Raw genomic sequence first — 15,996 nt, 5'->3', positions numbered from 1 at the left:
TTAAGGAAAATAAACACACCTTTTCACTCAACATGTAATCAATTTCAACACTCCCACCTTGCCATTTCTTTGAACATCCCTCTTGTTCTTGTGTATTGACATTCGTATAACAAACTCCCAACCTATTTTCTCTATACCATTTGTTCTTTTATATACACATGTCCTTTCTATTCATCATCTTTTTAAGGTAAAAAATCCCAGTCTTTTCAGTTTCTCTTCACATGAGTTTTTCCCATGCCCACAATCATTTTCATTATCCTTCTCTGATGCTCCTCTAATTCTGTAATATTGTATTTATTTATATGACTACATATTTTCCATATTATTCTGCATTCCATTCCTTGTGCCTCCTATGACCTTTTTTGTTTTTTTTCCCCACCATAGCTGCACATTGAGCTGTCCACAGCAATTCGCAGGTCATTTTCCCAAGTTGATTCAGAACTGGGCAAGATGTATGAACAGTTCAAAGTTTTCTCCCAGCACTTTTCATATATCTTATGCATGCATGGAGAATTTTTTTTTTCCCCTCCATTTAAACTAGCTAAATTTAAGTTTGAGAAAAGCTTGGAGTAGAGAAGTCAGGGAAACTAGACTTCATTCTTCAAGCAATGAGCTAACAAGAAGCCATATGTAGAATATTTGGTTGGTCCAGTAAATTTACATGATATGAGATTTTGGAAAATCTATGCGATTTAGAGAATATAAGAACATCAGAGCTGCCTTACCGAGTCACACCAGAGTCTAGTTTACCCAGTAACCTGTCTCCAGCTGTGGTCCTTGCTAGAACTTCAAGAGGAGTGTAGAGAACAGAGCAATTATGGAGTGATCCAGCCCTGTCTTCCACTCCCGCTCTGGTAGTCAGAGGTTTAGGGTCGCTCAGAGCATGGGGCTGCCATCTTGGCTAAGAGCCATTGAACTTATCCTATTCTTTTTTGAACCCACTTATACTTTTGTCCATCACAACATCCCATGCCAATGAGTCTATCAGGTTATTTGTGCACTGTGAGAAAAAGTACTTCCTCTTGTTTGTATTAAGACTGCTGCCTATTAATTTCACTGGGTGACCATGTGTTTTTGTATTTTTCCATACATTCATGATTTCATCGACATATATATCATATCTCCCCTTACTAGTCTTTTCTTAAGATGACTAGTCCTAATTTTTTTAGTGTCTCCTCACATGGAAGTTATTCTGTACCCTTGATCATCTTTGTTGCTCTTCTCTGAACCTTTTCCAGTTCCACTATATCCTTTTTGAGATGGGGCAACCAGAACTGGACTCAGTATTCAAGGTGTGGGAGTACCATGGATTTATATAGTGGCATTATGATATTTTCCGGTCTTATTTTCTATCCCTTTCCTAATAATTCCTCACATACCTTTCACCTTTTTGACCACAGCTGTGCACGTAGCAGAAGTTTTCAGAGAACTATTCATGTTGACTCTTTCTCAGGTGGTAACAGCTAATTTAGGACCCATCATTTTGTATGCATAGTTGGGATTTTTCCCTACGTGTAGATTACTTTGCACTTATAAACAAACATTTAATTTCATCTGCCATTTTCTTGCCCAGTCACCTAGTTTTGTGAGATCCCTCCAACTGCTCACAGTCAGCTTTGGACTTAACCATCTTAAATAGTTTTGTACCACCTTCAAACTTTTCCGCTTCACTGTTCAAGCCCCTTTTCCGGGTCATTAATGAATATGCTGACCAGCACAGCTCCCAGTACAGATCCTTAGAGGATCCTGATGCTGTTCACCTCTGTCCACTGTGAAAACTGACCATTTATTCCTACCCTTTGTTTCCTATCTTCAACCAGCTACTGATCCAAGACCTTCCCTCTTAACCCCTGGCTACTTAGGCCTAGTCTACACTAGGAAATTAGGTCAGTATAACTACAGTATGACTATGTCACTCAAGGATTTAAAAAATCCACACCCTTGAGCAACGCAGTTAAACCTACCTAACCCCCAGTGTAGACAGCACTAGTAGACAGGAAAATTCTCCCGACCGCATAGTGACTGCCTCTCTGGGAGGTGGATTGTCTACACCAACAGGACAAGCACTCCCATCGGAGTAGGCAGCATCTTCACTGAAGACACTGTGCTGCTGAAGCACTTTAAGTGTAGACAAGCCCTCTGTTTCCTTAAGAGCCTTTGGTGAGGGACCCTGTCAAAAGCTTTCTGAAAAATGCAAGTACACTACATCAACTAGATCACTCTTAACCACATGCGTATGACTCCCACAAAGCATTGTAATAGGTTGATGAGGCACCTGACTCTTCCCCAACGAATCAAATAGTTTCCAGGTCCACTGAGACAAATACGGAAACCTCAAGCAGGGGGGTCAATGCAAAAGATCAAGAATGAAGAGTTATATTAAGATTTTAGTTTTTGTTTGTTTTTAATTCACACACTTGTCTTTGCAACTATTTAAAAAATAATTAGAAGCAAGCTTATACTACTACACCAACTGCATCATAAATTAGTCTCACACACACACACCCACCCCCCCATCCCTCTTTTTGGACTATTACTCTACTTACCTATCTGTCTGCAGCTTCCAAGTCCGAGTATGCTGAGCTGCATCTCCATGGTGTTGCTGATGTAAATGTTGAGGATGCCGCCTTTGCTGCTGCTCCTGTTGGACTTCCACCCAGCATGGAGGTACAGTGGCTGAAAATCGTGGGGTCAAAGTCTCAAAACGGGTTAATTCCACCAAGGATGTCAATGTTTCAAGGGAAAATGGTTGGTCCACCAAAAGATCGACTCCTAATATTTGTTGAAGGGGACAAAAACCAACAGGTTTACTACATATACTTTCCTCTCCAAAACATCCTAGACCAAATTTCAAAATTATCCAAGCTATTCTAACACTAGAAAGGTGTTTGTATGAAGATTTTTTGAAAAAGGCATGGAAAAAAAAAAACAGCTAGTTTTGAAGTCAGCATACCTAAAAGCAAACTTGTTCAAAAACTTTGATTTTTGCACTTCAGAACGTTTATTTTTAATATCTATTGACCCACTTCGTGACAAAAATTTTTCCATTCAGAGAAAACTGTTGTGATGGATGTGGAATTGCTATGTAATAATCTAAAGACACTGAAGTATAATAATTTTAACACTGTTCTCTACATGAAATACCCCAGCTGCAGTCTCTCGATGATCTAAAGCTACTGTTAAGTAGAACTCGTTTGTGTAGTGTAATCTTGATGAGACCAAGCAATAGATAATCATAGCAAGGTGAGCTTCCATGAAAAAACTGAATACACCCATTTCACCAAGCACAGAATAAAAAAAGGCTAAATCACACATCACCTGATGATGCAGGGTTACCCTAGTTCTAAAAAGCTCCCTAAGATGCAAACGTGCGTGTAGGGTGGCTCTACTCTGAAAAGTGATTATTCAGAGATTTCAACTTACATCACAGATCTGCTTCCTGTATACTCAGTCTTTGTTTTGTGACGAAAGTTATTATTTTAACTTGTTAGCACTACAGAGCCAACATAGGGGAGAGTAGAATTCTATTCCTTCTTGTGTATAAGAAATCGTTTTAGTAAAACGATCATTTACACCTGTGTCAACCCCAGTTATGGCAGTGAGATACACAAGTGTAATTTGACCTGCTAAACATTTAATAATTGATAAGGATCTATGAAAAGGTAAAAATCCAGGTAGTTGTCAACTTACACAGCTGACCACAAACTATAGGCTTCACTGTATTAGCTTAGAGTGAAAAATGAGGGGTGCCCCTAACCGGACTCCCATCCACACACAACAGCCTCTAGTTTGAGTTAAGGTGGAGGTTTAAACTCAAGCTAAGTGATCTGTTCAGAGTATATGGTTTGACATATGTGAGATTCAGATGCTTAAGCTCCTAATGCAGTAGAGATGTAGATATGGCCTACAGCTGAAGCTAGCTCATTTCAGACGCTAATCTAATCACATCACCAGTCTAGTTACGCTGTGCAGTTTATCAAATCACTGTGCATCTCCAGTGTTTCACAGTCCAGATGCTCACTCAAGCTAAGCTACAGTGAAGTAAGCCAACTGAACTGGATATTGGAGAGGTAGAGCCAGCTGCTTCCTTCAGTCTGGGGAAAGGAGTAAAACCTTTCCAGCTAGCAACCCAATATCTGAATGAAGCTGCAGCTTGGAACAAGGTTAAATCCCAATAAAGTTGGGAGAAAAACTTACAGGAAGAGGGAAACAATCAGAAGAGTTTGCAGAGGCTATACTAATAACCCTAGTTGAGGGAACGCACCTGCCATTTGTTAAAGTCCAGGTCTGTTCTGAAAAAATGACTAAAAATGACATTGAATTCATTGTTTAGCAGATCAATAATTCTACATGAAAACATCTTCAGTTTACAATTAAAAATGCTTTTAAAAACTCCCAGAGAGATGACCATAACTTTATTCTAGAAAGCCAGGATTAATCAATGAATTACTGGAATCTGTACAGAATAAATAATCTCCATTCTCTTTTTTGCCTAATAAATTTCATAATTTGAAATATTTTCACACCACAAAAAGGCTTCTAAAATACACTAGAAACTCTAGGACCTGAAGAATACCAAGTCAACTCCAGTATTCAGGCTACTATATATGATTTGTCTACCCAATTTTATGTTTAAAATGTTATGTTTATGTTAGACTGAAGTATTATATAGCATCTGTATCATAAATCCTGCCATGACAACAGTTAGAGGTTGAATAGATGATATTAATTCGACATAATGAGCTTACAGGCTTATTTAACGGGTGTAGAAAGTTTAGCTTCGGCAGTGATAAAACACTGTCACTTCCACATTTATCCCCCACCCCACTTCAAAGAACAAGCAAAGATAAAATTAACTGGGAAGCATACTGAGTTAGGATATTTTTGCAGCCATCATTATGAAACCATGAACAAGACTAGACTACTGAGGACTACTTGACATGCTTAAAAAAAAAAAAAAAAAACACACCACAATATATTTTGTTATGTTTAAATGTGAATGGTTTACCTGTAATGCCTGGACTAGAAGGATTAGATAAGGGCTTCATGCCTTCCGATGATTGCTCTACCCCTTTAGAAAGGGATCCATCCACAAGTATATCAGCTTCATCTACATCATCACAGGTTCCTCCAATTTGAAGGAAATGAAGCTCTCCACCTAAAATGTGGTTGACATTAACAGAAATAGTTTGAAACAAGTTTATGTCAAACAAGCATATATTTCCTCAAACTCACTTTTAGTTAATGAGTATATTATTTGGTCATTACATACAGTAGTTGCGAAGCATCTGAAGGCTCTTTGTATATTTAACTTTACCAGAAAAAGTAAAGCAACATAGCCATGCAAATGTTCATTCCATCTGCTAATGGTTATGAAGGAAAGAGATCAGCCAGAAAAGTTCCTTCAACACCCAAAAAGACAGCTCAGTACACATGAAAAAAAGCCAAAAACTCTTCAGATTAGCCTTTTCATAAGTATCATACAATTCCAATCTTGCCATAATACATTGATACTACAACATTTCAACTGGAAACCCATTCAAAACAACTCAATATATTCTCTATAAAATACCACTTCCTCAACTTCTTATAGTCACAGCTATAATCCAGGAAAAATCCACTTGTCCACTAAATTCTAGGTGTGTAGTAATCTTGCCTTGGCAAGAAGAACCTAGAGATGAGTTTCTGCAGATTTTTAAGCTTTTATTAATAAACTTAAATGCCCAACAGCTATAGTGTCTCTTTGCTAAGTACCAGAAAAGTTAACATAATTCCCATTGGTTTGCTGCTGGTATTTGGAACTTTTGGGTAGCTCTTGCGAACCATGTATTTCTCACTGTTCTTTCTTAGGAAAATATAAAGTTACCTTCCTTACCTGTAGTTTTATGTTCTCTTAAGTCAGAATTTAAGATGTGAGATGGAATTTCTTTCTTACTCCCATGCCATGGAGAAAGTTTCCCCCAACCCCAACACACCTTGCTTCTATCTGCTCCCCCAGCAGGCACATATGGAACACTGCACCAATATCCATCTCTACCAGCCTAAAAATTTCTCATCCAGGGACGCTGGAACAATTTGTACAGTGGGGGTGGTTCAATGGCTCTCAGCAAGCTGTAAACCCTGTATATGATGGAAACCACTTCAAGCCAGGGGGTGCAACAGTACCCCCAGTACCACTAGTTCCAGTACCTATGTTCTCATCTATGGCAGCAGGCAAGAGTGCCACCCATTGAGATTGCCTAACACTTCCCACTGTAAGATCCTGTTTTCAGCTGCTTAGAATTTTGGCAAAGCTTAACTGCTTGGTCTGAAATGATCTATACTGGATGTCTGCTTCAGGATGAAGTCCTTAGACATTTTCATCCTTTTTGTTCAGGCCTATAGGTACACCTGACTTGTTCCAGAGTAGAGCTCATACAACAAAAGTTTCACTGCCCAGACCACATCTAACCTGAATAGGTCTCTTCCAGATGCAGAGGTTTATAGTTCAGAAAAGGGTAAGAACAGACCGATTCAAATGAAAAACATTATTCCATTTGGGGCCAAGTTCTGAAAACTTCATGGGCACCGCTTTAACTGGAAAATTGTATATGCAAGTTTCTTGTCATCTCCAGCTCCCCAATGCCCCTAGCTAATGCGATTGGTGAAAAGGAAAGCCTTTTTATAACACAGGAAGTATGTGATGATGCCCCTTCCCAATGGTTCAAAACAAGGGGGTTGGTAAGAACTTGTAGAATCAAATTAAGGGATCATTGTTAATTTGGCCTTTGAACAGTTGTCCTTCACACATCCCTGTATATTATCAGAAAGTCTATACATTATGCCTTGTTTGAAGGTTTTTTCATTCCCATCTTTAAGTTTCCACCACTTAGGCCGCTCCGGTGCTCAGATGCTTCCGAGACCTCTGTGTTCTGAAGTTCAACAAGAAGTCTGTGCCATCACACAGTGCATTCATCAGGTATTACCTTACAATTGATTATTCGTGATCTCTTATCCTTAAGAAAGGAAAGATTTTGGGACTTGTTTCCTCCACTGGTTTAAGTTATGAGAGAGCTTTCTCTTTTCTAAAACCATGTGTTCACAATCACCAAATTCAGTGCCAGACAAGTCTGTATCCCCATTGAAGTTTCTGGTTCCAACATTATAGCCTTCATGCACTGTTTCATATCCAGCCTTCACATGTCCAACATGTGCATTTAGATTTTGTAACCCTTCACCAGCACCTTGACTTTGCAAGCTTTCCATTTGGTCTCTTATACATGTACCACATTTACTCTGCTCTAAGTATCTGGCATGGCTCCAAACTTCTTCCAGTCAGCGTTCCTATATCCCAACTTGCAGATCTCAGCTTACTCGCTCATTTCCGTAACTTTAGCTACCTTTGCTCCCCTCCCCTAACACCATTCCTAGTCACTTTTCAATGCCACTTCACTCCCCCATTATTGACTTTGTCCCCCAGCCCAAACATACAAACTCTGGGCTCTTGCCCAATGATGAGTTCTGTGCTCCTTTCGCTACTCTGTCAATTAATTCAAGCCCTGGTATAATGTTTGAACAATGTGAGTGTAATGGGAAACACAGCCTTCCTGTGAACACTGGTGTGAAATTGGATGACATCCAAGAAGCCCCTGAAGTTAAGACCTAAACCCAAAAGAATGCTTTAATTTGTTACCGAGTTACTGAATTTAACTGCACTACTGTTCATTACTAACACAGTTAATATTATTTGCCACCACTAAGAAAGGTTGATTCTCAGGGTTTGTCTACACTACCTGCCGGATCAATCCAGCGGGGGTCGATTTATCGCGTCTAGTCGAGACACGATAAATCGACCGCCAAGAGCTTTCCTGTCGACTCTAGTACTCCACTGGAGCGAGAGGCACAGGCGGAGTCGACAGGGGAGCGTCAGCTGTCGACTCATTGCAGTGAAGACACCTCGGTGAGTAGATCTAAGTACGTTAACTTCAGCTACGTTATTCACGTAGCTGAAGTTGTGTAACTTTGATGGATCCCTCCAGTGTAGACCAGGCCTCAATTTACTGTAAGCTTGCAGGATTCTGTTTGGTCACTATCATAAAAATACATCTCGTTCATAAGCAGGATATATGGCTTGAGCACAAGGCACAGAATAATGGAGACAGATGCAAACACTTAACTTCTCACACATGTAACTACAATGGGATGCATACATTCTAATTATGAATGCAAATTAACAGACTATTTCTGTACTTACTAGCAGTTTTGAAATGGAATACAGAAAATTAGCTTTTACCCAGTTGTTCTGTTGGCTTTTGGCAAGTTGACCTGACAATTTCGACAGCTTGCCACCTGGGAGTTTGAAAGTTTCGCAATTCATGAGTTATCCGTATTTAGGAAAGGTTCTGGGTTTTTGAATATGAAACTTGTAATTTCCTCCCTCATTACTCAAAAAAAATCAGGGAACTGATCTTGATCAAGTTTCCCCCCAAAAATGTTCATTTTTGAGCTTAGGCCAAGTCAAAATTGAGTTTTCCATACAAAAGGAGTAAACAAAACAAAAAACAAAAAAAAACATTAAATGAAATTTCCAATAAAACATTAGAATAATATTTACCAACAATCCAACACTAATATATGGTTACGGAAATCATTACAAACCATTTCTGAAACCACAGAGTATCACGGATTTTACACTCTATATGGACTACTAATGCATTCTACTCAATCTAGATTAATAGTATTAAATCTGTTAGCAGTTTTCAAAACAGTCAACATTTTCAAAATCCATTCTACCACAAAAAAACTTCAATCATTTTCCTCCACATATGCATTCTGTATCAAGTAAGTAGCTTTATTTTCAGGTTTAGATGGATTCCTCCACCCTCCCTGCTTTCTAGCCTGGTCGAGAGCGCATCTGCAAGCTTTGTCATCTGTTCGATGTGCCAGGAAGAAGGTTTCTAAGCTACCTTTCAGCTACATATTACAAGTAGAAACATTAAAAATAGTACCAGTGCGACTGGAAGCACCAATTATTATTGGATAGCTCAGTTAAGATCAGCATCAACCTGGTATCATGGTGACCCCAGAGAACAATAGAACTTAAATAGCAATTTAATGCATTGATTTTTTTTTTTACCTGAAAGATTTAGACCAACACAAGAGGGAAACAACACTTCAGATACAGAATTTGATACAAACACAAGACCCCCCCACTTCCCTTACCACTCACATGCATCAGAAACAATCCAGAAATTCAACCAGGGCTATCTAATCCAAAATATGTAACGTATGGGAGTGGAAATTAAAAAAAAATAAAAACAACAACACACTTCGATCCACAATGACAAAATTATATAAACTAACACCAAATAACTCAATTCTTAGTTGTGACTTCCTTGCAAGTAAACCATTTCATCAAATCTTTTGCAAGACCCTTAATGAGGACAGAAACACTAATTATGGCAAAGGCCACCTGAAAGGGCCTACTCTCCTCATGGTATAATGAATTGTTACTAATAAATTTAGGCAATAAGACTCTCACCACTTTGGAACAACAGGAAAAATATATGAAGAAAAGCCAAAAACCTCATCAATAACTTTAATCAGTCGGATCTCTCTCCACTTAAGGAAAATATAAAAAGGGGAGTCAAGCACTGGAGAGTATGTAGAGGAACAGGGACCTCTCTGCATATATACTGGGAATGATCTGTTTTGAAGGAAAACAGAATTTTTCAGATAACTAAAGTTAGGTGACCGACCCAAAGAACTCAGTGATTCTGTTAGTTTACAGTCCAAAGGAGGTTACTGACTCAGGAAAATGACATATAACACAATTACTATTAGCAGCCAGATGTGCAACAGCTCATTTTTGGAAAAGGACAGCTCTCCCAATATTAATGGCATAAAGGAGTAGAGTATGAGAAATTCTTTCAATGAAAAATGTGTCAGACTTTACACATCTGGATCAGGTACATTTTGTAATGGTTGCTATTTCTGGAATTTGAACAGAATACATGGACAAGAAGTTGACCAAACACAAGTGGGTATTTTTAAAGGTAATAAATACAGATTATGAATAAGATTCCTTAATACTGGTATGGTAAACTCATGTATATTAAGAATGACAAAATAAAGTTTAAAAAAACTGTAAAAAAAAAAAAAAAGTGATTATCCAGACTTACAATCTGGCCGGAATATTGTGGTTAATAACCCTAACTCTTAAAAAACTGGCATGGAATCTTTAACCACAACACTTCTGTTATATCCTTCAAAAAGACAGCACCAATATCAGCAAAATATATGCTGATATCATGCAGAGGCACAGATTTAGTGCCAATTCAGAGACTGAAACGAAATACTTTCTCCTCAGAATGACTGATTTTCTTGAAACGCCCATCCACAAATTGACCAAAACCAATCCCTTTTAGCTTTCATGATATCAAGATCATTGCCAGACGTGCTTATGAACAGGAAGCCATCAAGGCCTTATTCACAAAATGCATTTTTTCCCTTTATAAAACGTTTTGAGACGAAATTAAGAACTATTTGTAAATGTTAAATGAATTCAGTCTTAATGAAGCTTCAAAAGGACTCATTTCACAAAGCTTAGGAAAGTTATGAGAAAAATCTACCAAGAAAAAAAATGGAGAGAGAAAAATGTAAATAAAATAGAGTACTTAAAGCATAGATGGTCAAAAAGCTATGATTCCACAATCAAGAAAGAGGATAACTTTGCCTAAAAGCCAACCCTGATTCAGTGGCAAAGTGAAAGCAGCAATTAGAAATAACAAAACAATGGAAAAAAAGGGAAACTGATAGCAAATCAAAATAAATTAGAAGTTATGAAATACAGAAAATTGATATGGGAAGCTAAAGACATTGGGGGAAATCCATGGTTAGCAGGGCTAAGGAAAATATGGATATTAGCAACAAAAGAAAGTCTAGCAATTGTATAAGCCTAGATGGAGGTGGTAAAATTATTGTTAATGATGAAGAAAAAGCAGGAGTTGTCAATAATTATTTATGTTCCGTGTTTGGAAAGATGCATGATATCCTTTTATTACATAAGGATGTGTATTACTTTCTAGTACATTAGCAACTGAGGAGGATGTTAAACAATGCCTGCAAGGGATAAACATTTTTAAATCAACAGACTCAGATACCTTGCACCCAAAGAGTCCTAAAATAGCTGGCTGAAGAGATCTATGGCCTGCTGTGTTTTAATAAATCTTGGAGTACAGGGAAAATGCAGAAGACTAGGAGAACAGAATTATCAATACACTGCGTGCACCTAAAAAGTACATTCCAGTTTTAGAGATATCACCTAAACTTTAAATGTGGAATAGTGCTAGAACCAGGGGTGAACTTGAGAACATCCTCAATATATGACCCTCAAGACCACTTTTGTAGTTCTGAAACACAGTCAACATTCTACCACATTTAACATTTGTCATTTTATTATAGCATTTATCACTTTTTGAAAAAAGTATCTTACCTTTGGTGCAAGCACACAGTCTGTCTGTGCCCGAGCAGTATATCACAGAGACAAACATATCTGGTTCCTCATTGCCCTCCTTTTTAGGTGGCTCCACTTTGGCCAGAATTTCAAAGTTCGAAAGATCTAAAATTTTTACAAATCCTCCCTGAGTAGTTATTACCAGGTGCCCAAGAGTAGAGATCTCAGATTTTTTCTCTCTCCCATTACCATTCTTAGGAGTTAAATGTATTTCTTCTACAGGCTCCTCACACTCATCGTCTCGATTATCCAGTATATCTGGTGGGAGCAAAATTAGTGAGGTAATTGTGTCCTGTGGGTCTTTGATATGCTGGATTTTTATTGGTTCCTCCTCTAGAGTCACTATTCTAGTGGCATAGTTCATTTTGTAAAGCACTAGATATCCACCACTAACATTTCTCTGCTCAGGCTGAATTATTAAAGGAGTTTGTACATCTGCTGGTGACTCGTGCTGGATCACACTGATATTTGTGCCATTCACAACAGCAAGACTCGACTCTAGTTCACTCTTCCTTCTGTTACATAGTGCCGAATTTAATTTATTTAAATTATTCAAGGCCTCTACTTGATTTATTGCACTCAGGGATTCAACAGGGCATGTCCGTAGTCCTACTAACAAATGAACTCCATCTGCACAAGGAGTGATTGAATCTACACAAAGGTTCTCCTCCTCTGCAAACTTAGGCAGTCGCAGGCACTGAACCAATGTCCCAGGCTTTGGAACCATAGAGTTCCACTTATCAGAGTCTGGAGAAGTTAGATTGGCTGCTGCATCTGCGAATTGTTGAATGTAAGTCACAGGTGGATCCTGCAACAGCAACTGTTCCTGACTGTCCAGCTCCATCTCAATGATCTGTGGAACTGTAAAACCATCATCATGTAAACTTTTACTCATAATATTGTTCATCTGTGAAAAGATTTTTCCTGCTTTTTCATCAGACTCCTTAATGCTGTAAAGAAGCAATATTGGTAAAGTCCTCCTTACCAGAGGGGAATTCAGTTCTGAATTAGTGCAGGATTCGTTGTCAGTTGATCCCTGCTCTGATACACTCTCACCTCGAGTCCTGCTTAAACCATCCAGTGATCTCTGAGAGTTACTACTAACGGGGGAGGTAGCAGGTGATTTGTATGTTAATAAACCCCCAGCTAATAAACAAGGAAAGGGAATGTTGTGTTGTTCCAGATGCTTTTCCTTCATCTTTTCACTCTTACAGTTAGCTAGACAGGGATTTGCCCCAAGTTCTTCTAGATCCTTAACTGTGTCTTCAAGCACATTTGCAACGATTTCCCACTGAAGTTTCTCAGGCTGCTGAAGAATGCTCAGGGCTGTTACATCAAGGCTCACCTCCATGGTTTCTTTTTGTGATGTATGCCCTTTAGAACAAACAATGCATTAGTAGATATCTATATAGCTATATAGAGAGATCTAGATATAGATATTCACCATAACCTAAACCAAATAAATATACATTATAGACTAATTCTATTAACTAACCATTTAGTCATTTCTCTATGTACCTTCAAATACAGAGGATACAAAAATGTGACATTTCCATACCCGGGAAAAACCTAGAAACATTTATTCCCCAAAAGTTAACCATTGTCCTTTAAATAATTAAGAAAAATCAAATCAGAATGATAGAGGAAAAGAAACTGAAGACTTTCCCAACAAGCCAAACTTACCTTCCTGAGCGGCTGTCCATACTTAAACTCATAAGCCACTCAAGTGGCTCTGCTGTACACACACCAATACCCTCTCCGGCTACCTAGACAGCCCAGTACAACCCCCTCAGAAGGGCAGATTCAACTCCCACTCCTAGCTGATAAACCCAGCTACACTACCGCCGTATTTTACAGTTCGCATCAGCTGACAAACCATCCAGCAAAACACCCCCGCAGTATTCCTAACTACCAATCATAAAATATGAAAGAACCACCACCAACACTGAAATATGACCTGGTCTAATTAAACTGGAACAATGCAAGGATAAAATTTAAAAAGGGACTCCGAGAAGTCGCAGAATCTTTGCATTATTTAGTAAACATGAATGATTGCAAACAAAGGTCCTAGGTTGATACCAAACCAGGAAGAAGAGCTGAAGGAAAATAACCCTGAGCGTCGTCTTTTCCAGCATTTAAACTTGAAGATCCAGATTTCTTCACCTCAAGTCTACTCCCCTGTACTTATGCATTATGATATGTTTAATTACATGATCACAGTTTTCCTGCAAGAACCCTATCTCATTCAGAGTGCAAACTGGAGAATGTAGAGCGAGTGAGGCAGTTCTATTCTCCCTCCCCACCCCATCCTTTGACATTTCAGTGAGGACCCCGACCTTATTCACTTTGCACAGAAAATGAAGAGGTCTTGCAAAAAGCAGTTGTGATCATGTAATTAGCTAGCAAAATACATCTATACAAGCAAACAGAATTAAGATTTAGGGGGCTATCTTTGTCACTTCCTGACTTTCAAGTGTTTCCCTTCTAAAGCTTTAAACAAGTTTTATTTAATATAAAAAACTGATAACTTTTTTTTTTTTTTTTGCAAGATTTCTACTTCTCAACAGTACAAACCTTGTTAGAAATAAGCTGAAGCTTTCCTTTGCCTCAGTTTGAGAGTTATTTTATTGATAGTCATGTAATCAATTTGTGGTGTCCAATAAAGATTTTATTAGATAGCTAAGTCAGATAAACAAAAAGGAATATTCAAGTCACATTTTTGTAAAGTTGAGTTTAACTACTGGTATTACCCTTAACTACAAAAATTCAGCTGTAGTAAGTTGATCATGGCATCCTTTTTGCTGCTCACCCCACTACTCTGCTTCAGATGGATACCATTCCCAGATATTACAATTATACATTTAGTTCACCTCTCAGTCTTAAAAGGTGGTCCCTCTAGAATGAAGTCAGGTTTAAACTGCAGTTTTTACATACTCCTTTTTAAGGACAGAGAAATTTAGCCTTCAGAGATGTGAATGTGGTACCTTTCACAAACACTGTTCAATCCAAAAACTCTTGGAAATTCAAGATTGCTGTGAGTATCTCACTTCTGAATTTCCTGACTTTAGACTTTTTAAGTTTGCTCCTCACTCCTGTCCTACTTATTCTCAATTTACCAACACAACTGAGAATGAGCATAGCAGTGAGTTTACTCGTCCCCTCTTCTCTACCTCCTTCCTTGCTTTGTCTATAAAACATCATGCAAAATGGCATGATATAAATAAGTCAAAATCTGAAAGACAGCAAAGTTATCTCACTGTATTTTATTCTTTTCAAATAAAAGGCACTAAAGAGTATTTTTTAAAAAAGTATAGTTTTACATCTCAATCTTCACTGTTGCAATACCACAGGGGGCAAAAAATGTCAACTACAGTCAATAGTCTTTTCAAATTCCTGTTGTCCTTGTCCAGCAACTGTTCATTTAACCAGTGATGTGTAAAAGTTATAATAAAATTAAATGAAAACAGATAATGCAGACAAGCATGACAAGAATAAAAACAACAAATCCTGTACAGACTCCAGTTAGGTAAATAAACATGAAGGTTTATACCTACTGGTGAGAAACAGCAAAAAACAAACCCAAGAATCTTTATAATTCAATATAGCATTTGGGTCCTTAGTAATTTTGTCACTATGGAAAAAGATTTACACAACTGAAAGTTATTGTGCAACTGCTAAAGTTGACTTCTCACATTTTTATTTTAAGTCTCCCACAGAACTATGTATTTCCTCAGTTCCAGAAATGGGACAATCCAGACCCAAACGCAAACTATCAATATTTTGCTTTCTTTTTTACTTTAGCTTTGAACTTTATGTGCCTTTTTGGCTACATGAGCTATTCAGATACTGCATTAAACACTTTTCAGACACTACTTTCATACAGGACTGCACATTCTTCCCCAATGACAATTTTTTCCCCCATTAACACAGTTTGAGAAGAACTTGAATGCTATTTTGAAATTTAACATCCTTCAAGTTTCATCTAACATACAATTTCACTAGCTGAATGATAATTTCTAATTTTCAAATGCCTATATCTAACTTCATTTACTTTTACATTACTTCATGGTCATAAACCCCAGTTGATTATGCTGCAGTTCTAATGCTTCATGCTATTTAAAATGCGAACACATTTGTATGCCACTATTACTTAGTTCTTAGTTCTTTCCACAACAAAAGGTATGTAATGTGATTTTAACTCCTTGCCATGGGATTTTAAGTAAAGTGTATTTTGCCATTTTACATTCTCCCAAAAAGCTTTAGCTTGTCACAGACTAAAGTATGTGCATGTAGCGTAGCTGTAAATGTGATCCAAGACTATCTTTTCATATGTACATGCAAGAAAGCAGAGTTCAAATTAACTTCATTTCCTAACCCACAAATACTTAAATTCCTAACAGATTTTTGCATACAGTGTTCAAAAAATATACCCACCTGTCACAGATTCTGATCTGGAATGCTCTTCACTGTCTGAATCCTCCAGCAGATCATCACTAAAAGCA

The 15,996-nt window shown here is 37.9% G+C and overlaps 1 protein-coding gene across 1 annotated transcript in view; it reads right to left on the bottom strand.

Annotated features, from left to right (window-relative positions):
• BIRC6 (baculoviral IAP repeat containing 6) overlaps positions 1-15,996 on the bottom strand; it is a 322,387-nt gene that overhangs the window by 272,255 nt on the left and 34,136 nt on the right. Inside the window, 4 exon segments of the mRNA XM_037895446.2 lie at positions 2,547-2,772; positions 5,009-5,158; positions 11,474-12,868; positions 15,929-15,987. Of these exon segments, the coding sequence (XP_037751374.1) occupies positions 2,547-2,772; positions 5,009-5,158; positions 11,474-12,868; positions 15,929-15,987 (1,830 nt within the window).

This window comes from Chelonia mydas, chromosome 3, assembly GCF_015237465.2.
Source record: "Chelonia mydas isolate rCheMyd1 chromosome 3, rCheMyd1.pri.v2, whole genome shotgun sequence".
Classification (NCBI taxonomy): Eukaryota; Metazoa; Chordata; order Testudines; family Cheloniidae; genus Chelonia; species Chelonia mydas.
This window is presented reverse-complemented; position numbering and strand designations above follow the sequence as displayed.